Consider the following 25,685-nt stretch of genomic DNA (forward strand, 5'->3'; position numbering starts at 1 on the left):
GTCACATCTCTCGGCTGCTGCAAGACAACCCATATCCCGCCAAACTGTGTAGCGTCGACTGCATGAACGTGGAATATACAACCGAAGACCTGTGGTTAACGTTTCTTTGTCCCCATTACACGTCACAGCGCGAATGAATTGGTATCATGAACAAATCATTTGGACTCCTACTCTTTACGAATGAGTCTCAGTTTACCACCCAGTAAGATTCCCGGAAGGCAGTTATATGGCGAGAACCAGGGATATGCTATCAGACGCCTAAAACACCGTCGAAAGAGACCATTTCAGAGGAGAAGGCTTACTTGTATGGGCTGGTATAGCAACGACCGGTCCCACCGACCTCCACCTGATTCTTGATGCTGCCATCCGATATCGCGACATCCTGATGCTGCCATCACAGCCATTCGATATCGCGACATCCTGATGCTGCCATCACAGCCATTCGATATCGCGATATCCTGATGCTGCCATTACAGCCATCCGATATCGCGACGAAATTCTACATCCGCTTGCGGGTTCCTTTATCTCTGCAATGAGTACCGACGCAATATTTATGACCGATAACGTCCGCCCGTATAGAGCTCGAGTGGTGCTGAGTTATCTGAAGAGAGATATCACTCCATATCTGCCGTGGCCTGCTAGACTACCAGACCTAAATCCCATAGAGTTTGTGTGGGACATGTTGGGACGACGAATAACAGGTCTCAGTGTGCCGTCAGGCACCCTCTACGAGCTCCGATATGCATTACTATAGGAATGGAAGCTGCTGTCACAACAAGCGATCGACAATACTATTGCAAGCTTGCCTCACCGTTATGAAGTATGCATTTCAGTTAGAGGGTATCTTATCCTTATTGCGTCATGTTTCCATTGCACATGCTTCCAATCCATTTGTTTTATTGTGATATGATGGTCGTAATATATGTGTTTTTGTAGGTCATTGCTTTATTGTTTGCTATTTTGTTTGGTAATGCCACACCAACCTCTCGGATCATTTTCATGCATATCCATTAAATAGTTTTTGTTTTATTCCGTGCTCTGCCTTTGTTGGTTATTTTTTGAGCAGGAATGTATTTATATAAAACTTTTGATCATCTGCCAGCCAATCACAGCCCTCCCTGACGGCACATTCTTGGCGTCGCATCTCCAATTAGCAGCAGCTTCATTTCGTGACAGTCCGCCATCTGCATTCCACTGTAGTTTTTCGGAGTAACGGTCTTGGTTGGTTTTAGAAATCCATAGGCTTTTCACTACAACCACGGGAAGAATTTTGTCTTTTCCACAACCACACGACATCTATGTTATGAACAGACATTGACACGCACTTGCTTATCTTGCTATTCAGTTTGGGACTTTCGTCCAGGTGACTGTTTCCATGCAATTGCTTCGCCTAAGCCTGTAATTTTTTACTTTTCTATGTGTATTAATTTGTAAAGCTCATTTAACATTGCTTTAAAGTAAGAAAATATGGATTGTTTCATGTTGACTAAATAACTATTTTAAAAGATATTCATGAATATGTGAAAGAAAAGTTTGACTTTATACTGAATACATCATTTTTTACAAAAGACTTTCAAGAGAAGGACTAAAAACCACATAATTATATTCAAGCAAGGATTTTCAAAAATAAATATTTACAGCTATTTCTTGAAAAAAATTAGGACAATTTTTACGATATGTTGGGAGAAAATGAACTTACCAACTCCTTAAATTAGACTGAAATTTTAATAAGATTCTAAAGCTTGCATTTAGTATTATCAAATATGTTATATACAAAATTTTGTTATTTGAAAAATTATTTAGATCAAAATTTCATGATTTTTTTCCAAAGTTATAATTTTCTTAATTTGATAACAAGCTAACTATTTTTACTACAAGGCTTCTCTGTCGCTAAGCCGTTTTCTCTTTGAAGGGGCTGTATATAAGGTAAAAATATACAAATTAAAATTATAACTTAAATTAGCAATAGTCCTGTAATTCTTTATTTTAATTTGTATATCTTCCCTTTCTACTCTAAAAATAGCAATTGTTTATAGTAACTTTCTGAGCTGTGTCTTTTCAAAATTAATCCGTTTCTTGATTACTTATGTAATCCTACAATGCATAGGAAACTTTTGACTCATATCCATAGGAAACGTTTGACAATATATCTCAGGCTTTGCTGAATGCTCTGTCTCTTTCTGCTTTGCTGTCTGCTTGTTAAGACCCGTCGCTCGGCTTTGTGCTTTGCCCATTATCTAAGATGTAATTTCAAAGAATGCTATGAGGATCGGAGCTCATATCGCTCTTGTAATGATGTACAAAGGAGAATGTGTATCGAGAATGAAGTGTTCAGGAAAAAATTACATCTTGTCTTCAGCCATGTTTTTCGGCCGTGTCCTCATTATATCCACACAATAAGCCTCTTTAATTCTATTACAGCCATCTCCCAATCAGCAAGTATTTACATAATTTATTACACACATATATATGTAATGATTTTGAAGCTTAGTCGTGGGGGCATAGTGACGGGCTGGGAAGACAAACAGATGATGCCGACACAAGAATGAATTAGACGAATTCCCAATCCTTTTTCCCACGCATATAAAAATCATCTCAGTAGATATTTAGCGGCGTAGATGTTCGCGTGGCGGAAGCTCGGAGAAGAATGACGTAATTAATTCGCCAGCAGTATTTATACTAAGTCTGGTTAATTGTAGAGAAGAGCTATGATTGGTTGATTTAAGGTTGTTATATAATCATGGAAGGATCTCGAATTTGGGAGAAGAGATAAATTTAGGGGGAGAGCACCAAATTTAGAATCGTTAATTTTGAGGTCGCCAATTATTTTTAAAGCAGCTATCGTATTTTCTTGTATCTTACATGTATATGTGAAATATAAAAAATACGATGTTTTTGCTCTACGCGAACACGCAACCTCCAATTAATTTTCCGCAATTTAGGATCTTCCCCCTAGACCAGTACCTTCTAGAATATGCTAGCGTATTACGTAACCGCTACTATAAATACTGAGTACGCGCCATTTTTTAATCAGACTGCTTCCTACTATCGCAGCTACAAGACTCTGCCCTGCTCTGTCCATTTTTCTTTTGTTAGAAATAGTGATGACGCAAAAAGTTTAAATTCAATCATACTTAGTTAAAATCACTATGGATATGTAATTTAGAGAGTTTCATCTAAAAGGAAAATGATCTGCTAACTGGATTAAATAAAAATGTGCAATTAAAAGCTAAATCAATCTTGTCTCGTCATTTGAATTTCCCCTTGCCACTCTACAAAAGCAATGCCTGAACTTTGATGCCAAACTTCCTCACGACTGCTGGAAAATATCACATATATGTGTGTATACTAATAAGCATCTTGTATCTATTAGTAAGTAATCGGTTTCATATTAGAAATTCAGGAAGGGTTAAGATGAATAATTTATTAAAATGAGATCACGTGAAACAACAAATAAAGTATAAATAATCTCTACAGGCAATAAAAGAAAGAGTCTGTGTGTCTTTTCGTTCGTGCTGCTCGTAAGCTAATAGACTCAGGGCTAAGAAATTTGGTACATATAGGTGCATCTAGACAAAAGCCAGTGCACCTAAGCGATTTTTTTCAAAATTCGAATCAGATTTTTTTAAAAATTTTTATTTTATCTTTTTTGATGAAATCGCATCAATTTGAATAGTTTCATTCTTTTAAAAATGTGGTTTGGGCAACAGTTTTTTATTCAATGCTTTGTATACTGGACTGCTGACTGTTGAAAATATGAAATAGGATATTATTAATTATACACGCAACACGCACATCGCAATCTTCTCATTCTGACGCGCATGTGTCTCCCGCGAGGCACAACAGAAAGAATTTTCTTTCTCTCTCTCTTTCTCTCTTTATTAGCTAATGGCAAAGAAGTTTGCATATTTTGAATTGTTTTCTGATGATAGTTCCATTCTTTTAGAAATGTGGTTTTGGCAACAGGTTTTCATTCATTGCTTTGCATGCTGGACTGCTGACTGTTTTCTCTTGAAAATATGAGATTTATTGCTTATTTAATCGCAATTTTTTTATGTTTTAATTATATAAAAAGGTTTGCATGCCTTTTTTTAGGAAACAAAGTTCTTAACTTCCTTTATAATATTTGAATTCTTATAGTTGATTAATTTATTTATTAGGATAATTAATATTTGTGTTTGTTAAGGGATATTGCTTATTTCATTGCAATTTTTTTATATATAATTCATTTTTATTGAAATTTCTGTTTCCCCTCCTTTTTTTTTTTTTTTTTTTTTTTTTTTGATAAAGTTGTTCTGCAGAGTAAAATTCTGAGCAGTTTTTAAATTTGATGTATGGCATTTTCCTGCTACATTTAAAAGCCATACGAAGGCTGGCGGCGTAGCAGTTAGTTTATTATAAAGTTTTTGCATTTTTTACGATCCATTTAAAAAATCTAGCAAAATAATCTCAACCTGTTTTCGAATTTACTTTTTGCCTTGCTGTATATATTTATTATATAGAAAACTTTTCATTTTTATTTGTTTATAGTAACTTCTTAACAAGTCGACAACTTATTTATTAACTAGTTTACTTATTTTATGAGCTATCTGAGGAGTAAAAGTTGGCAACATATGTTCTTTTAAATGCTCCACTTGTGTTTAAATTAGTGAATGCCGTGAAGCTTACCTTTTCCGCCTTAATTTAATTAATTTTCTGAACATAAGTTTATTAATGGGTTTAAAAGGTACAAAATGCGAGGTCAAAAATTTATCAGTGAATATTTTAAGGAAAACTTTTCTGAAATTACAAAAACACCTGTTTTACGACTTTCATAGCATGATATTCGGTGAAATTCAATCACATTACTCAAGCTGACTGAAAAGGTTTGAGACTGATTCTCTCATTCAGAATAAGAGGGCTATACTTTTTCTATTTCAAATTTGATTCTTTTCTAAGGTGTTAGATTTTTCACAGTTATTTCGTAAACAATTCAAGAAACAAATTATTTTGCGAAATTCTCTTAGCATTCCAAGGCGGAGCGGTTTTCCCATTCTCGTCTGAAGAAATCCTCGACTCGCCTAATTACCTATTCAGTGTTGAAAATTCTCATGTCGGTAAATTTAAGTTATATGCAAGGTATTCTAGTTTTGACAGATCGATTTGAAAAAAATGCTGCTAATGCCACAGCAGCAATATATAGCCGAATTTCACCTTTAAACAAACTCTGTTTCTTTAGCAAATATTAGCTTTTTCTTCCTCTTTTACCTTACGAAAATGGCTTTCAAGATATTTACATTATACTTATTGTTGCCGGCTTCCCATGGGTATGCTGTGCTTGCATCCGTAACCGCAGTGGATAATTCGCCAAAATGATACTTACCGATCATTTGTGCGTTTCCCTTCTAAAGGCACCTGACACAGAAATATTATAATATGATTAAATGTTTCATCATTGTAAGCATAGTGTAACATGTGAAATATTTCTTTAAGGCTTTTCCTAAGTTTAATATAAAATCCAGTCACATCTCTGTCGTGCAAGACGTGTTGGTCTGCCATGGGAAACTGTACTGGTTATTTTAACTTCCTTGTGATTAATTACTGAAGATCATGGCTGCCCAACTTAAGTTTAAAAACGCCATTGCGTAAGTAAAGAATTTTCAGTTCTGAAGTTCTTTGGTATAATCATAGAAAATATTGTATAACTTTACCTCGTCTAGTAAAGGAAAAGAAAAATGGAGTCAATTTCATAAATCAGCCCTTGTGCCTTTCGAGTTACATCAATGAAAATCTAGGTTCTGCTTTCCAAATTAAATGTTTAAATTTATTAATTTGTGTTACATAATACAAAGGAATATCTATCATACATATACAGACTGCCAAGACTTTCAAAAAGTCAGTTTAATTCATTATACATGTTGTAATTAATACAAAGGTCCATTATTTAGGCGCTCTTCAACGTAGTTTTCAAAAGACGTTAGAGGACTTCCACATCCATTTCTTTTTATAAGCTGCTTTCTCACCATCTTCAATCTATGTGGGAGAAAAAAAGAAAAAAGTAATGTAATAAAGAAATTTTAGAATTAAATATAGTAATATTTATGAACATGTAATCTCTGACAATTTCTCACGAGACTCCACTTATTGATTAATTAACGCGGATTTAATTACCATAGAACAAACTTTTAAGGGAATTAATAAAAACTTAATTTCTTATAAATTATAAGCATTATCATAAAATCTCTAATTTGCATTTAGAAAGAATAACACCTTATCTCAACCATTTTTTAATTCGTACCACATTACTTGCTTTGCTCTCTTTTCGCATTAAAAAAAAGGAGAGAAAAAAACCGTTCTTTAAAATAAAAATAAAAAATCTGAAAGCTTTTTCAAATTTTACATTATGCCTACAGGGCTATTTTTTAAGGTAATGTGTGTTACCTTTATTTATGAAATATCATGTTCTTCGCACTTAAACCATAAAATACAGTTCTATTGAACTGTCGCACATAGCGACAATTTTGCAATGTCGCAAAATAATTTTAAAAAGAGCATATTTTTAGAATTTCGGATACACAGTCTCGCGCGCTGGAGGTAAAAATACTTTTTTTTTTCCGTGCAGTGTTGCCATTGCTCACTTTGAAATAATTGAGTTTGTTAATCAAAAATTTGTTAAAGTATTACAAAATATGAAATCGATAATAAAACAAATTCCAAATTAGGGCTTCCAGATGGCCATATTCGCTGGAGGATTACATTATTATAAATTTGATGGCTCTAGGTACCATTATTTTATCACAATGCGAGAAAAATGTATGCATTTATGCAGATTCTTCATTATTTAATTTCTTTAAATATAACACAGAGCGATAATATTTGGTGGCAACAATTTGAAAAGTAAAACGGACATTTAAAGTTTCAGATGCAAAATGCCAAAACAAAATTAATAGCCGTTCTGGGCTAAAAAGAATTATCAAGCACACTTATATTTTGTTTTGGACTATTATAACTTCGTTCTGATAAGAGATCAGCTTGCACTTAAAACAAAAATTGGTTTCTTAAACATATATTTATTAATGTAGCATCAAGTAGGCTAAAAGATTTCAAATGAATGAAATTCCAGTTAAAAATTCCTCAAGAACCTGTGTCAAAAATCGGCTAAAACAAAACAATAAATTATTATGGTAGCATTTGGAGAGTAATATAAAGAAAGGTTTTACGTTTTCAATAGCATAATTCTCAATCAAAAATATATATCTCTAACTGCTTACCATTTATTGCACTACAATTTTAAATTTTGTGAACAAAATTGGATAGTAATGTGATAATCGAAACTTATAATTGAAAAATGTTATCATGCGTCATATAACCGTATATGTATGTACATAGTTACGTATCCTAGCATGGAACTATTAATAAACCATCGTTTTTATTGGACAATAGACACCGTGTTATGTAATCACTTCTGTAAATATTAGTCTGTTGCAATGGTATTAATAATTACATATTAAGAACTATTTGTCCTTACACTGCCAAATGAAAACTTGGTAAAAATAAATAACAGCATTTTAATTATTTTGTTTATGATTTGTTCTAAGTAGCTAAATCATCATTTAAGAATTCAAAAATAAAATTTAAGAATAAACCTTAATTTCTTTAACTCAGCTCAGATCCATTCATAAAATAATCATATATTAATTTCCATAGTTGGAAGTATGCAAATTAATATATGTAACTCGAACATTTATTTATACATACGATTAAGAAAAATTTGACAGTCCAGGTTTAAAAATGAAATAATTTAAATTATCGTTTAATTTCTGTTCAAAATTTCAGCGTCCACCTGAAAAGACAGCAATTTTCTCAAAGCATGTAGACGTGTAGACAAAAAAAAAAAAAAAAAAAAAAAGACAAAAAAAAAAAAAAAAAAAAATTAACAAATGGAGAAAGGTATTGTATACATTTTTACTGAAATATAAATGAAGATTGTGATTTTTTTCCTAAAGAGTGAATTTAGATATAGTATTGATCACGTAATACTATTGCGAATATGAGCATCTGGAAGCCTAAATTTGAAATTTGGGAATTTGTTTTATTATTGATTTCATATTTTGTAAAATTTTAACGAATTTTTGATTAACAAACTCAAGGATTTCAAAGCAAGCAGTGGCAACGTTGTACAGGGGAAAAAAGCACTTTTATCTCCAGTGCATGAGACTGTGTATCGGAAATTCTAAAAGATCTGCTCAATTTAAAATTATTTTACGATATTGCTCTTGAAATGAATTTTATGGTTTAAGTGCGAAGAACATGCTATTTAATATATAAAAGTAACACACAAAATGTAAAAAAACGCCCCTTTGGACGTAATTTATAATCCGAAACCTTTCGGATTTTCTTCTAAAACTTAAGCATAAAAACGTTTTGGACAGAAAACGTTACATTCATCAACGATTCACGATAAAATCATTTATTTATATTTCTTATTTCATTCATTATCTATAAAAACCCGAGACAAATTATGAATTCAACACAGAATAATTAACCAACAAAAAATATGCACTTTAACCACAGTCTTTTAAGTTATGTAAGATCCCTAAAGATATGATTAGAGCAATCATGGCATGGCATTTAACAGAATATAAAATCTTATTTCACTTACTTGTGAGCCCCAAACCTCAAGGAATTTAAATTATTCTATAGACACCAGTGCGACATTATTACAATTATTTTTCATATATACCACTGAGCTCTTTCTTAGTGGTGCAAGTCCAAAGAAAGAAAGAAATACGATTATTTAAGCCTATATGGAAATAGTGAACAAATTCTCATGAATCCAGTTCCGAAAATAATTCCCCAGGAAATGATTCATCATTACACTATAAATGGTGCAACTTGTTACCATAAGCAAAAACATAAAACCTGAATCTCTTCAAACATTACACCATTTAGGAACTAAATGGCCAACTATCCCTACAGTAAAACTCTTTAGTTTATGCAAGACATCAATTTTTTTCTTGTTTTTGAAATTGGAAATGTAAACCTCTCTTGGAACTACAAATTTCTGAAATAAAAGACATTTATGCTCGTAAATAAGCTGTAACGTTTTATAAATATTAAAGAAAATACTACTTGAGAGACTTGTGAGATTCTGAGACTCAGAAGTAATTGACTATTGAATAACAAAAACGATGTAGTAAAATGTAGTAAAGCAACGCATTAATATATTTTATGTGTCATTGAGCAGAGAAGGCCTTATCGATGATTCGGCTTTATCAGTGATGATCATTGATAACGGTGATAAAGTCTGGAATCTGGTGTTTTGATGTCGCAATGTCCAGGCTATGGCAACCTCACCTGTGTTTGAACCAGCTGTGGAATTCAGGCATTTCCTGTACTCTCATCCCACCTTTCCCAAACTCGAAATGAAATAATGCTGCTTGGAGTTAATGTCATTTATTTTGATTAATAGATTTAGAAGATATGATGTCAGATAATGAAGAATAGAATCTTTGATGATTCTCCATTATTTTTCGAAATCACTTTCCGGTTTGTTTGTTCAGGAAGTTGATTCCATCATATCAGCTGAACCGCCATATTCTATAGAACATCATTTTATTGCAGATGTTATTTCTTTTTAAGGATGAAGCGGCAGAAATGGAAATGTATTTTGGAAATCTACACAGTTTTCTGATTCTGAAGATTGAGCTAAGCTGTTGTGTACTCTAGAATCGGTTCTGATCCCAGTATTTTATTAATTCGTAGACATTTAGATTCTCATAACTTATCGCTTTAAAGCGCATTATATTAATTGAAAAATATGTAGTCGGTGGTTTTTAATACTTTCTGTTTAGGAAAAGAAGGATTTTGTAATGCGAAGCTTTTTAAACTTAGTAAAAGCAGAATTCTTCAAAACTTAATGCTTATGAATTTTTAGCACATTAGTTCACATCCATTGGCATTTTATTTCTATAGTTCTATTACTATATACAGGGCTAGAGCTAAAGCCAATGCGAGCGGTAGAAGTTAGGACCGGTAAAATGTTTAGGAAGACATAGGACGCAAATTTAGGAAGACATAGGCGCAAAATTTAGGAGACGAGAAGATTGCACGGACCACAAAAAGTCTAATACCGGACCTACAATTCCTATAAAGTGCAAGATTTATTTTATCCAATACGTTATTTTTATGTTCATCTTTCCTACAGTTTTTATTTCTATTAGCAGCCATCACCTGATCACAAATTAGGTTAAGCTAAATAGCAAGTGAATTTGCAATTTAAAAAGAGAATGAGACAATTGCCCGGAAAGCAATTATCTACAGTGTCGTCCACTTGTGGGCCGATCTAGGTCTGGTGAGTGATTTTTGAATTTGTTAGCATAGGGCTAGATGTCTTGGTAGCTGCTGTCTTGCAAAACTTAGGTATATCTATAAAATGTAATTTTAATATACTTTTCAGTTCAGTTTCAACTTTTGTCTGTGGAATGGAGTTTCATACAGTTAAATGCGAAGATTCATGGTTTATAAAAATTCATGGTAAGCACATGATGTTAAACAAGAAATATTTTGCTAATTAATTACATTTAATTACGGAAAGCGAAAAGTATAAGATGAGGCTGAAAAGAAATACAAACATATACGTATGTAAACAGGGAAGACTTGGAGAAAACTGCGGAGGCGATTGGCGGTGGTTCTCTGTGTCGTAGCATGGAGAGGCTTTACTGCGTAATTAGAAAAATGACACTCGAAAACAGGCGTAGCCGTAAATTTCGCACATAATTTTATTCCCGGATAATGAATTCTGAGGACAGATATTCTTTTTCATTTCACATCATCATTGTGAGTAATTTTATACAGATTATATTTTTAGAACAATGGACAATAGCTGGCAAAAGTTAAGCGAGAAAAGTATAGAGACCTAGCCATAACAGAGATAGAAGCAAAAAATGTGCAATAACCTAATATGGAGGCTCACAAGAGAAGGTTTTCGTTTATGTTGCTTATTAAGAGAAAGGTTAGTTCTCGAAATTTTGAGCTCAGGTCCCGAATTAGCTACGCCATTAGTGTTAGGCCACACATGTGACATAGAGTGGTCTAGAAATGACTCAGTCCAGAAAGGTTACTACTATTTTTAGAATATCGACAGGGAATCAAAGACTACTGCTAGTTTAAATTATAATTTTAAGATTTACATATATTCTACTGAGATTTACATATTTTTATCTTACATATTTCTGTAAAAGAAATCTAAACTTGTTGGCTTTCAAAGAAGAGAGTCAAGAATATCAAGCGGTGATTTAAGAAATAATTTTAATTTCGGTCCTAGAATTTACGAAAATGCTAATAAGAATAATGAAGGAAAGAACATAATATTTCATTGTAGACTCTCATCTGACAAACTAAATGGCTTTTTTTAATTTATACCAAAAGCAATTATTATTTTAATTTACATAGAAAGATTTTATTTATTTACCTCCATCCTACCATAATATTACACGTTTGTGTTTGCCATCCAACAGTTCAAGATAAATGTTCTTTAATGTGCTATGCAACTTTAAAATTTAAAAGCAGGACCTTTTTTATTAAATTTTCAAACCATCCTTTAAAAGAACCAAGCTACAAATTACTATTGGAAAAAAAAATATGGGATGTATTATAGTCACCCTATTAAAAATTCCATTATCTATAGTGTCATTTAAATTCATTTCGCATCTTCAAAAATGCTGCAATAATAATGGCAATAAAAACTACAATATATTAAAATAAGTGAACGAAATATTTTTTCATGAGAAATAACACTTCTTAAAAAAGTTTTAATTTCTCCAAAGCCCTGTATTCAAGTCGCACATCCGGCTAAAATCCATTCTACCTCACACCGAAAATCACATGCTGTTTACTACATTTAATTAATAATAGTAATAATAAAAACCCTAAGGCTTAGGCTCAAGAAATAAACCAGTTCCATTTCACTCCCAACGTGCATCATCTTGTCTTGCAATTAACTTCTTTTTCAAACGCCTTTTTTTATTCTGTGAGTGGTAGTGTTGTGGTTTTTTTCTAAGAGGTTAATGCATTTAACAAGATAAATATCTGTTCTCAAGCGGAAAAAAATGAAATATAAAAACAAAGTGTCATAAACAAAGTTCTAGATTCACAAGCGAAGAAAGGAACCTAGAAAGAAAACATATTTTATTTTTTATTTTTTCTCCAACGTAGAGAAAGAGAAAACCGATTTTCTAAGGATTATCGCTGCTAGTGTTTATAATTTCCAGATAAGTTGTAATTTAGGCAGGATCTTTCCATAACGAAGATTCAAATCTAGCTATAAACCCTGAATTTTCTGTAAAGAAAAAAATAATTTTTGCACTATTAGCTAGCTAGCTAGCGATGTACTGTTCTCTCATAGTAAACTGAAAAGGAAAACTGTAAATATTAAAATATTTTCAGAAAGAAAAGTGGTAAAAAGAATTGACTTTTATTAATGTTTTCAAAGCTAATAAGTATATGTACAATATATGCGTAATTCTCAAGTTATAAATTTGCTAATGCTAAAAATTGAAGAATTTTCTGTATGGTTTATTTTACACTCATGTCCATAAATTAAGGATAATTCGGAGTCACACGGAAATCGAACTCTAAAATAAATATATCACCTGTAAAATCACTACACACATCTTCAAGAATCATATGCAAGTTTCAGGAAGTAACCAGATGACACCGAGGGTACGTCACAATGACGAGAGTGTAAGAGAGTGATATATAAGGAATACAGGCAAAGAAGTAAAATTGTTCGCAGGCGCTTTATAAGCATTTCAGTGCAATAACCGAATAGTTATGACACAAAAGACGCATTTGGATGATGTCCGTCAACCTCCTCCTACATGTCTACCGGAACTTCGGAGAGCATTGCTTTTTGAGTGGTGTAATATCCCCGAAGATCAGATCGATAATTTGATGCTGAGCATGCCTAGGCGTTGTACGGACTGTATTGCATCGTATGGGAGACATACAATGTATTAACAATCATACCAACCATGTAATATTGATTTTTTGTAAATAGGGTTTTTTTTTTGTAATTTGCTCCAGGAAGAAAAAATAGCTCATTTTTTTAATAATATCAAAAATATAGCATCTTTTTTTGCTCTTTACCTTTTGTTTAATAAATAAGCTTTACAAATAAGTCAAATTTGTTTTGCTTCTAACTCTTCCTTTGCCTGATTTTGCATTATCCTTAATTTATGGACATGAGTGTAGTTTCAAATGGTTTATCCTTAAAAAATATTTTGAACAACTGAAAATTCAAGTTTAAAACATTTGCAGAAGCTTGTTCCTGAAAATACTTAGGACTCTATACAGACATATATAAAAATAATATATTTAATGAAAAAAGTCAAAAATTTTTGCCTGATTTATGGTAGCACTTGAAGTTTGCTTTAAGATGGATGTTTTCGTTAAAGGTTTTTTTTAAGGAAAGATGGTTCATATTCACTTTGTATATGAATAAAAAGAAACAACGAAGACAGTCTATTCAATCACCAGGAATTGAGCTTAGGATAAAATACATAAATTGTTTCGGCTGTAGCATTCTACCACATGTAGTCTACCTAATAGTTAAAACTTGAATAAAAATATAGAAATCCAAACAACTGCTTTGTTTCAGGTCAATACATATGAAAGATAAAAAATATGAAAGCCAATTACTAATTTTAGTTTTGCAATAGCTCCTTTATTCTTAATTTTAGTTTGGGTACTTCCGCTTCCTGTCCCAGGGAATAGTAACTATTCTTAATTCATTCTAAACTGCGTTATTTCAAAATTAGTCCACGTCATTAAGTGTTAATAAATTTTGCTTGCGGGAAACAGTTTTCTTTTAAAAAGGATGCTTCTGCTTGCGGGAAACTGAAAATTTCTATTTATCAAGTCAGAATATTTGAAATTCCGTTGTAGCATCAAATCATTCTTAATACTTAAATTCAGCTTGTAGAGACATTAGGTTAATTGGAAGCAGAAAAGATGAAAAACATGCAACCGCCTTCGCCGGGAATCGAACCACGGACCTCTGAAATACCAACCCACGTGCAGAACCACTACACCACGAAGGACGGTTGTAAAGTGGGATAAATACCTTATATACTCCCCTTTTTAAAGGGCGACTAGGGTTTTAGGGGACCTAGTCGCCAAATCCTGGGTGTGGAGAATCATCATCCACAACCCTTTTAGTTCGGGCGCCACTGTAGAGATATTAGGTTAATTGGAAGCAGAAAAGATGAAAAATATGCAACCGCCTTCGCCGGAATCGAACCACGGATCTCTGGAATACCGGGCCAGTGTACAGAACCACTACACCACGAAGGACGCTTGGAAAGTGGGAGAAATACCTTATAAGCTGTCATGGTCTACATTTAATAAAAATATCGTCAGGAGTTCTTTTAGGCTGCTACCTTGTTGCTGTAATAGAAGTTTGTTTGAGGCTGTGATACAGACTTAGAAGTTACTTACTTTTCGCACTATTTTGAAGTTTTTATCTTTCATATTGTCTATATTGTCTTCATATGTCTTTATCAACGCTTTAAACGTAACGTAATCTCGAAATGTTTTGTAACAGAATATCGAACAACGTCGGTTCTGTTTTTTAATATTGTTTGCGTAACTTTTTAAACAGAATATTATAAATATGTTATGTACAAAGATATTAATTATTAATATTATATACAAAAGATAATGTTATTCATAACGGTTACTGCAGTAAAACCTCTCGTAGGCGGCACCCAGTTAACCGGCAATATAAAAAATGCTATTTTAGAAGAAATCCGAAATTTAGACCTCTGAGAAGTATCTAATGGATTAAGAAACTGAAATGTTAAAACCATTTGCGTCATGTTTCTGCCGCCAAGCGTAACAATCGTTATCTCGCCAATGAACCAAAAAATTATCTGGAATACAAAGATGAACTGGGATCTCTCTTATGCTTAGACATGTAAATTTTGAAGATTATATCTATGATTTTCAGAAACAATTTATATTGAAAGACCACGTTTAGTTTATCTCTTACGTAAGAAAACCGTAAACTGTTGCCGTAAACAAACGTAACTGTGATCAAAAGATACATATGATCATAGTGACCTGCGTTAGTAGATAACGATACCAGTGCGAAGATTCTGTTGGCATTAGAACACGTCCGGCACTCGTGGCCGACATCTTGGACGTGGTTACATGTTCAGAAAAAGCTGATATTAATTACGAGAGCAAGAATGAGAATGCAAGCTTGAATAGATGTAGCAAGTTCTGTTCCTTTACACTGCCTCAAGATGATAACGAAATAATCGGACATGTACTATGAGAGGAGACAGATGATGATCAGGAGGAAAAGTATAAAGATGATGACGACCTGCGGAGTAAGACTTTTTTGTCGGACGAAGCTGATGAAGGATTGCAGACTTTCATAGGATTTTTCAGAGGAATATTCATTTATGCCTGTTACGAAGCTTCACTGTATATACAGCAAATTTTTAAAACTGCGGTGACAATCTTGTCAGCAGGCAGACATACGAAATAATATACTAGCATACAAAAAAATTCGTAATTTTCATACAATAATATGCGTGGTAATTTAAAAATGTTTTCCCTTTCTGAAATGTAAAATCATGTGTTTGTTTTTTAATTTTAAATAATCTGTACGATAATATTATTTATTTAATTGTAGCCGATAGTTTAAAAAACATGGCCAACGGACTTTGCATGCTGTGGTTTTTACACGTGAAATCACAGAACATAAACAAATAAGTTCTAGAAATATATATGCAAATATTCAGAAAAAAATCTCTTATCCGGAATCGGCGAGGTACCTTTGCTGTCGGTTAAGAAAGATTTCGGTTAAAAAAATGTAACGCTAATGTAATAAATTAAAGAATTGTCTCTTACGCTAGAATATATTATGAAATATTAAGATTTAAGAATCCAGGTTAGTTTTATAATGTCTTTGCATCTATAATAAAATGTGATTTCCACCATTATTGTTATCGACATCTGATATGTTGCCGTTCAGATTTTTGAAAAGATTCCTTAAAAACCGTAACGAAATTGGGTAAAATGCACTTATCACCACTAGATGTGGGAAAGAATAAGGTTGTTGTTTATTCAATTATGGTAAAGTACACAATAGCTCTCTGCCTAATTTTAAAGTTGCTTTCATGAAAGATTTTCTATGAAAAGGTAGCTCATATTCTCGTTGCAGAGTAAATTATGATAATGCTCGTGCAACCAGCCTATTCACTGGGTTCAACTCTATATCGAACTGCTATTTTTCAGTGACCTTATCCATTTCGCCACTGGCAGGCTGCAGAAAAAAAAGGAAAAGCATCAAGGAAAAAATTCACAGATAATATAAAATAGCAGATGGAAATTAGAACAACGACAGTTAACAGAATATATGAATTCGGGAGCAAGTCAAATTACTCAACTTAGTAGAAAATTTTTATTAATTTTTGAATTATTTCAATAGACAAAAGAAATGAAAAGAAAGAAAAAAAAAGATGGGGGGGGGGGATTATAGCATAACCAGGGAAACAACAATGTTTATTTTTTGTCAATATATACCTTTCGCACGTAAAACTTGTATTAAATTACGAAGCTTTCTTAATTTGATCAGTTTTTGGTTAACTTGACTGCTAACAGACTGAGTTAAGAAGTATTCAAATCTGAACAATTTAAATACAGAATCATGAATTTTATAACTGTAAGAAAATACCAAATGAAGGAAAATTTTAAAAATTCGTCAATTTTGAAAAAACAAATGGCAAATAAATTAAAATTGTTTTATTTTAATTGGGAAATATCATCTGCTATGGTAACTGAAACATTTTTTAATGTTTTATCAATAATAAAAGTAAGACAAACCTCAGTTAATCGTAATAGCTTCTGTTCCGGTGCATCCGGAACAGAACAACTCTGATGCGCTTTTTGGCGTTATTTGAAAGAACATTAAGTATCGAACATCGGACTCAAAAAAGACTACATCCAAACGGCAGCTATAATGCTGTCCGTTTTTCATCATATTTGTTTTATTACATCCAAAACATTGTATATATTTTGTGCAACTACTTATATATTGTGTGTAACTACTTAATAGAAGTTTTATGTTTAAAAAGGAGGATTTTTATTCACTTAATTCACACTACATCACAATAGCTTTTAAGTAATTGAATTCCTGAATAAAAACGACTTTAAAGCGCAAATACTGAGTGTATGTGAATTAAAATTTCAGTCCGTAAAGCTTCGTGTCATCTTATATCTATTAAATACATTAATTATTAAATATGTAGACAGATCACACTGCAAAATTTTGTCTTTAGAGCTTACCTTTTTAGTTTCAGTCATATAATAATCCTTTCCAAAAGGAGTATCAATCACTTCCTCCTCCTTCGCGTTAGTTGCATCTGTTGTAGATGAGTCAATCGGTGTCTGCATAGATACAGTGGCCTCACTTTCAGTTGTGACTGATGGCTTTCCACCACTCCAGCTGAAAGATATGCCTTTATGCATGGAAGTTGAATAACTGTAAACATCCGTTCTTAGATCGCGTTCCATCTTCTTAAGCTCTCTAATAGACTGTGACAAAAGTAAAAAGACAAAGTATAAATATTAGTAACTCCTGATAAATAAAAGTTTGTCTATCATATAGTAAATATATTATCAAATTATTTATGAAATAGGGTTTCGTAGCTTTACCTACCGGATATTACTTAGGCAATAATGGGTAAGAATGCTCATATGCCAATAGTATAAGATTATAATCAACTAAAACGTCGCTAAAAATGTTATGATGGGAAATACCTTAGAATAAGATAGATCTATATATTAAAACAATTCAGTGGTCCGTAGGTTAGAAAAACTGAGTACTAGAATTATTCACTTATCATGAAATTAGAATTATACTAAATGTTTAAAGTATTTCAAATTTAATCAGCATTATACCATACCGTTATACCAAAGACACGAATCTTCAATTTTTGCTATTTTACATTTAAATGTATTTTCTAATCTATTTTCCAGTGTTGTACTCTATGTTAAAAAAAAGTGACGCACTTGAATGATACACTGAAATTAATACGAAAAAATTACTCTATAAAAAATTTTCTGCAAGTTTTCGAAAATTTTCATCTTTAAGCATTTTTTCCCAAAACAATAATTTTGTAAATATGCTTGAGAGATTTACCCTTTTGAATGATTCTATTTTAATAAAATTATAATACACCCGCAGTTAATGTAGGACATTTCCGCAAGGACTAATCTAACTAGGACAACTTCTTCAAACTCGAACGATTCCCTGAGTCGGAGCTAAATCTGTCCCTTCGGATATATTTATTATATCAAGGAGGGGCGAGCTTCTCTTCTATCTACGAAAGTAGGTTAAAATATCAAATATCCTGTATGGTATTTTTGATCAGTTGTTTACATTTGAAAGCTACATTTTTCGATAGTTATTTTAGTTGCGAACTGCCTGTTAAGAATTTTCTGGCGTAAAAGCGTGGTAATACCTTTTTCTTATTTGATATAAAAATAAGAAAAAAATGCGTGCGTGTTCAGTAAATTATCATTATTGAAGGAAGATTTGACAATGCTTTCTTCACTACCTGAGGGGGTGTAAAGTAGTTTAATCCGTTTCTGTTACTAGCACACTGCGAAATGTTAACGATATTTGATGGACTGGAGTAATATTTCTTATTTTGGAGTAATATTTCAGTATTAAATTTTACTGAATAAAATTTTTATCCAGCGAGGGAAGATAATATTAATTTTCTTTAAAATGAATATATATCTACTTTTAAAGAAACTGTTCATACTAAACTTGAGTAGAAAGTAAAATCCACAAGTTCCTACAATAAAAAACTGTACTGGTAAAGCTTCTATTATTAACATAAAATTCAAAATCTGGGCTTTTGTTAAGAATTTACTTTTATTTCCTATTGTTTTTTTATCTAACTATTTTTTAATTAGACCTAAAATATCAAAAGATTCAAAAACATCTAATTTTTAGTAACTAATATAGTTTTATTTAATTATTCCTTATTTTAGAACAAAATATACTTGCTACTTAAACTGTGGGTACTAGTAATGTAAATTTAAATTATAAGCAAATGAAACGTGAGTGAAACGTCATGAGTGTGTATTATTTATTTATTATACCTACTGCCGCATCGATTATATATTTTATTTGCAAGTAGGCGGAGGGTAGGTTTGTAAACAGACATCTTGAATTTCAGCGCTGCTCTCAAAAAAAAAATTGGATAGACCATATAGTCAGTCATATAGTGTAAATCGAATTACAGAAGTGTCGGCCCTTCCCAGAACATATTGTAGAAGGCTCCTTCTTTTATTTTATTTTCTCTTTACACAGGAGATATCGCTGATGTAAACTACATAAAATACTTGATGAAATAATCTAAAAATTCAATACTTTTTTCTTTTTCAAAAATTATTTAAGCTAAGAACAAAATATTTTCCTTTTTTGTATGTTTTGTTTTTATTTCAATATATTATCTGTTGTAGAAATATTAAGCATATATATTTTAAGCCAGTTTTTTGTGAAAGATTAGGTTAAATTAATTGATTAAAGGCAAACTGGACAAGGATAGTGGAGAAAAGTGATGAAAAAATTCGGAAAATGAGAGAATTCTGAAAGTTTTTCTTTTTTCTCTAATTTTATAAGACCTGGAGTTAAAAAATTAGGAAAACTTTCATATTTTTTAAATACTAAGTGAAAGTCCCCATGAAAGAGGTCTTCTCGAAGCAAATGCCTGTCTACGCTTGGCTACATCAAACTCTGAGTGCATTTAAAAGTATTTGCAATGGCCACGGAGACGGGGAAACACAAATTGCTACACAGCGAAATCAAAGCAATGCAGTGTTCTTAAAGTCCGACAACAAGCTTTCTGCTAATGTAGCTTTAACGGTTCGTTTTAATAATGAGTACATAGTAAGAAATAAAAAAACACAGAGAAATTATAAATCTACTTTGCTTGTTTTTGCATCTATTGAACTGTGCCCGAATTCACACGACTAGCTTTAAGTTTGTGTAGCAGTTTTTCATCACAGGTAGCAGTTTTTCATCACTCTTAAGAAGATTGTTATTATCATTATTTGAATTGTGTAATGAATCCTAATCCTTATTTCAGTAAATTGCATCAATCAATCATCATTTTAATTTAATGTTACTGACCGGAGGAATAACCTTTTTTGCCTACTGTGATTAACGAAAACGTCTTAATTAGATCAAATCATAAATTAAAAAGACATGCTTAAAGAAACAAATTTTATAAATGTGTAATGTTTGGTACGCATAGTATATATTCATTATTATATAACAGTCAGTCACTTATGCATTTTTTTAAAATTTTTTTAGATTAATTTAAATTTGCTAAATTGGTGAATTCATTTTCATGGTTTGGTTTTGCACTTGATTTACTTATGCTGTCTGAATTTAAATTATATTGTAGATCTTTAAATTTGCTTTTTACATACACATGTTTATATTTAAATTTAAATTTAAATTTCATTCCTTGCAGCAATGGCGCAAAGAATTAATTTAATTTGTATTTAAATTCAATTTATTCTTTTGAAACATTATTATATAACAATATGTATACGTGCGTATGTTCAGTAAGTTACCATGATTGAGAAAAGATTTGACAATGCTTTCTTCACTACCTAAAGGGGTGTGAAAACATGTCTTCCCTCTCTATAATCCTTTTTATTATTACGCTAATTTTCTAAAATTTACAACCTTTGAAATAATGGGCAGCATTTCAAGATGAAATTCAGTATGTCTGATCATTTGGTTGAGGGTTGGTTGATTATGGTTGTTTGAATATGAAAAACCACATGAAGGAATTCTGCCTAAGGGAAAGGATGCCTTCATGAAGAAGATTCTAAGGAAAAGTGGCTTGTATTTACATTACACACAGAGAAAACTCCGAAAACCAAGCATATAACTAGCCCGTTTGCTTGAGTTCGAACTACCAGTGTCCATCTATCTTAACCACTTAGACACTGGTGGGGCTCATTTGGTGAAGAGGATTTAAATACTTTTCGAAAGCTCAAAATCGTCTGAATTTTCTCCTCAATAACAGAACACCTTTTAACAGGTACTGAAAACACATTCAGTATTTCAAAGAGATTTTCGAAATCTTTTTAAAACAATAATCCACAAGTTACGCGTTTGCGCCTCTGATTTCAATACTTCAGTGACTGACTTCTAAATAACGTGTTATGTGAAATATATACTGGTCTCATAATAAAAGAAATTTTAATAAAATGCTTACTTTGTAATTTAAAAAGTAAATAAAAAGAAGTTTGTTCTTTCAAAAAACTTGTGTGCATGTCAAAATTTATATTTATCCCCAAGCCTGGCTTCGGCACTTCTCAGTTTTGGGATTACAAGATTATTACTTCCTCTAATACTGGAACGTAAGTCCTATAACCTAACAGATATGTAGCGAGCTATTTGAGATGTTTTGAGATTTCTGAGATGATTTTTGTTTTAAAACAGTCTTACGAAAGTTTTGAAACAACCTTTTTATTTAAACAAAACTTTGATCGTAAGGGCTACGAATTACCACAGCTTGTTGTGATGCAAATTAATAAAAACATCCAAATAAATTTTTAACTTTGATTAGTAAGCTAAGACTACACAGTTAAACGCTAAACTATAAGCTGACTAAATAAATCACTGGCGCGTCAGTTTGAAGTATCGGCAGCGAGAGAACGCATAGCCGAGATAGTTACATTTTAAACAGAGCTGGCAGAAACTAACCATGCAGCGCATATGCCAGAAACATTCTCTCGCTCAAGAACCAAAAACCTTAGCTTAATACACAGTGAACTAACTATCTGTCTTCTGGAAAAGATATGGAAAGAAAAAGTTATAGTACAAATTCAAATCATGATAACTGGTTAGTTTAAAATAAGAACTTTGCAAGGTGAATTCATAGTTCCACCCAGAGCGCACCGAAATCTCAGATAAGATGAGTTCCGCTACTTTCTCACATAAATGAATAGTAATATCAACACAAAATTCTGCATTTGCTGCAACATTTTATTTAGCAGCTAATAAAACTGATTTTGATACTAGGTAGAACGTCACATTTTATTTGGGGAAAACATAATGCCCAACAACACTCAAATGACCCAGGAAGAAAATCTCCAAATGTACTTTAAGAAAAGGCACTTTTTTAAGCACTACTCCTCTGGTCAAGAAGACTTTAAATGCATCAGATGCCAACATAAAGAGACAATTTTATGTGACTGCGAAGAATGCCATTCAAAATATTTATCGTCTTTGGTTTTTGATTTTATAACCTCTTATTATTCAGTTTCCCGCGTTATGTATTTTTTATTATTTCCTTTAATTTTGATGACACTTCTTTTAAAATTTATTTTTCTTATACATGCTTTTTATTTATTTTATTATTTTATTTAACTTTTTTAGTAGTTTAACTTAATTTTTAACCTATTTATTATTCAAGTAACGTAATTTCTTAAAATATTATACCTCATTAAATTTTAATTTAATTTAACAATATTTCAGTTCTTGCTTTATTTATTTTTCTTCATCACTTTTAACATAACTCATAGAGTCTTCCACGTGACTCCGACACCCGTTAGTTTACAAATTAAGTCTTGGTCCGTATTTCTATTACAAAAACTGCCTAAGCATCGATTCTAAAATATAATTAGCAAAAAATGTGCTTTGTATCATGTACAGACTGTTCGAAACAGTTAACTGCAGATTTTATTACAAAGTTTATTAAAATAAGGTATAGAATTTTATGGAAATAATACAACACTGCAAAGGGTTTTGAAATATATAATTCTTCTGTAAATTCTAATTAATAGAACATTAATTATATATTAATTAATTTTAAAAAATGTTCAGTTACCCACGTGAGCAAAATTGGGAAAAATAATGCTTAATAAACACTTTGAAGGGGACCTCGTATTTAAAATGTTATTTCATCAAAGACGAAACTTTTAATGGTAAAAACGAGAAACTTTCGTTTGGTAGCATATAAATCAATATAAACAAAAAAAAAAAAAAAAAAAAAAAAAAGAGAGAGAGGCTGTAAGTCATAGGTTTCTTTTTAAATAATATCAGTAAATTCTTCATATAAATATATTGTAACCTACAAACCTTTTTAACTAATTAAAACATTGTTTATATTTTACTTTACTCTACGGGGATTATATAAAAAAAATCTGATGTGTACACCACATGACTTCCTTGTAAGGAATATTAAATTATACGCATTTTTTCTTGCATTTCATTTAAACTTATTGGTTTGAAATAAATCTACTTCGACGACAGCGCATAAACCACAATAGTATAAATGCATTCTTTAAAATTCACTCTATTTGTTTACCAAAGTGACACTCTAACGCTAGGTTCACTTAGCACTATTATATTTCGTTCATATTATAACTCAGAATGCACAAAATTTATATCATTTAAAGAATTATCTAATCGTTGCCACATATTCTATTCAAGTACTATAATAAAGCTATAACGATGTATAAAAGAAATTAAGCTAATAAAACAAAAAGGAAACAGTTTTCACAGACGATTGAGTATTTCTCATTCAATTAATTCAGCTCTGATTTCGCGACAAGGCAAAATTACATAAAAACTCAAAATATCTGTATTAAAAATTACGAAGTAAATCTTAATACTTATTTCCTCGAAAAAATTCCAGAAAGGATTAAGCATGATTTAATTCGCAATAATAAATGAAGGTGTTATCTTTGTTGTTGCGAAGCTAAGTTTCTCTAGATTGGCAACAAATCCACTATTACGCTGTTTCAAATGTAAACAAGCAATGCCGCCATCAAAAAAATCATTAGGCTTAGCGGCACTTAAACAACTTTAAAATTGTTGATAATTCTAAAAATATTGCATACAGATTTACTAAAGGCATAAAAACCTTAACCGGAAGATAAGAACAACATAATTCAATCATTTTGAAAGCAAAAAATGTACAATTTACAAACATACAAGAGTAAAAAAACCTGAGATCACTGAGTCGGGTAACAGAGTGGATATATATATGAATATATTTATATACGTTTGCAACCCAAATACGAGGTGCACATCTACATGTTATAGCAGTTCTATATACAAAATTTCAACGTTCTGAGGCTACTCGTTTTTGAGTTATGCGAGATACGTTTGTACAGACGCCACGAAAAATTCTCTTCAGAATTCATTTTAAAGCAGATTTATAATTTTTCTGGAGGAAAAGTCTTTTATTCTGTTCTTACGTACAGATATCGCGCAAAACCATCGTTAAATTTCATTCGATAGCGGTCAAAATGGATATTTTCGTTGAAATATGCTGCCTGAAACTTTTCGCGATTACAATACTTCCTTTTTACTTTGTACAAGGAAGTAGAAAAGTTATAGATTATATATTTGAAGAATTTTCGACAATTTAAAATATTTTCATAAAATGTTTTATCTTATTTGAGGAAATTGCAGCTTGAAACATATGCGAAGGATTTACACTTAAAATTTTACAAATTTACCAAATTCTGCGTGCCTAGATCTATGCTGTTGTCCAAATATTTAAAAAACTTTAAATCTTTGGATTATCTTGGATACTTTGCTTTAATAAGCCCAGCTAGGACTGAATAAGATAGTTTAGTTGATTCGAAATTCAGAACCCAACTGATTAAGTAATTAATTGGGCACTGTATTAAACAAGGGAATTTTCTACGAAAGCAGGTTTTCCTATAAGTAAATATTTAAATAGTTTTCCATTGTCTGAAGAAATAAAGTGGCTAATTTATATATATATTCCTAAAGTATTTGGAATTAGAGCAACAAAAGCATTTATACGGCTTATGTTTTGCTTATTTTATTCTAAATAGGATTCTTTGAATAGCTTTTCTCATAAGAGAATTATTTTTATGTAACTATTTAGAGGATGAAAAATGTAACAATTTTTATCCTGATTTATGTTATTTTGAAGATCAGCTTACACATAACTTTTAAGCCTGGCACCATAGCCTTCACGTTAACTAAATGATGTGCACATATGTTTGATCTCATGTTTATCAGCTGAACGGAACATTTTTAATTTTATTTATTATGAAAACAAGTATGTTAATCAAAATGTTATTCATTGATTTTGTTTATAATTATTAAAAAAGACTAAGCTCACGTAAATGTACTAGAGGAAAAATAGATGAAACAATTGACAGATTAAAAAAAAAACACACTACGAAACGAGTTTACAGTCTTAAACACAAGCCTTAAGTGACTAAGAAATTTAAAAATAATGTTTTAAAAAGGCATTACAACTTTGAAAAACAGTGTAGTTTTATAAAATATAAATTTTAACACAAAAAATTAAGGAATTATTTTAAACAAACATTCACTTAATAAATTCAGCTGTCTCTTACTTTCTCAATATCCTGTTTGACATGAGTATCTCCTTTCTGCAGAGCACTCTTTACTAAGTTTAAACGCAGGATTACGTCATCAAGACGCTTCTTCGTATCAGCAAGTTGATCGTAATAAGCACTATCTCCTTCGCTACAAGAAAATACACGAATTAAGGATATATTTTAAACAAAACTGACTATTTAAGCTCTGTTATTAGCTTAATTATGTGATATTTTCTTAAAACAGAGTGTTTGTTTCAATACGTACT

The 25,685-nt window shown here is 31.5% G+C and overlaps 1 protein-coding gene across 1 annotated transcript in view; it reads right to left on the reverse strand.

Annotated features, from left to right (window-relative positions):
* Nucleotides 1–5,781: 5,781 nt before the first annotated feature.
* LOC118190386 (uncharacterized) overlaps nt 5,782–25,685 on the reverse strand; it is a 34,215-nt gene continuing 14,311 nt past the window's right edge. The window contains exons 4-6 of the mRNA XM_035361083.2: nt 25,435–25,567; nt 17,338–17,586; nt 5,782–6,012 (exon numbers count right to left, since the gene is read on the reverse strand). Of these exons, the coding sequence (XP_035216974.1) occupies nt 5,947–6,012; nt 17,338–17,586; nt 25,435–25,567 (448 nt within the window). The 3' untranslated portion in view covers nt 5,782–5,946. The remainder of the gene's footprint in view (nt 6,013–17,337; nt 17,587–25,434; nt 25,568–25,685) is intronic.

This window comes from Stegodyphus dumicola, chromosome 12 (assembly GCF_044657685.1).
Source record: "Stegodyphus dumicola isolate Sdum_Otavi_A_Nest chromosome 12, ASM4465768v1".
NCBI classification, from domain to species: domain Eukaryota; kingdom Metazoa; phylum Arthropoda; class Arachnida; order Araneae; family Eresidae; genus Stegodyphus; species Stegodyphus dumicola.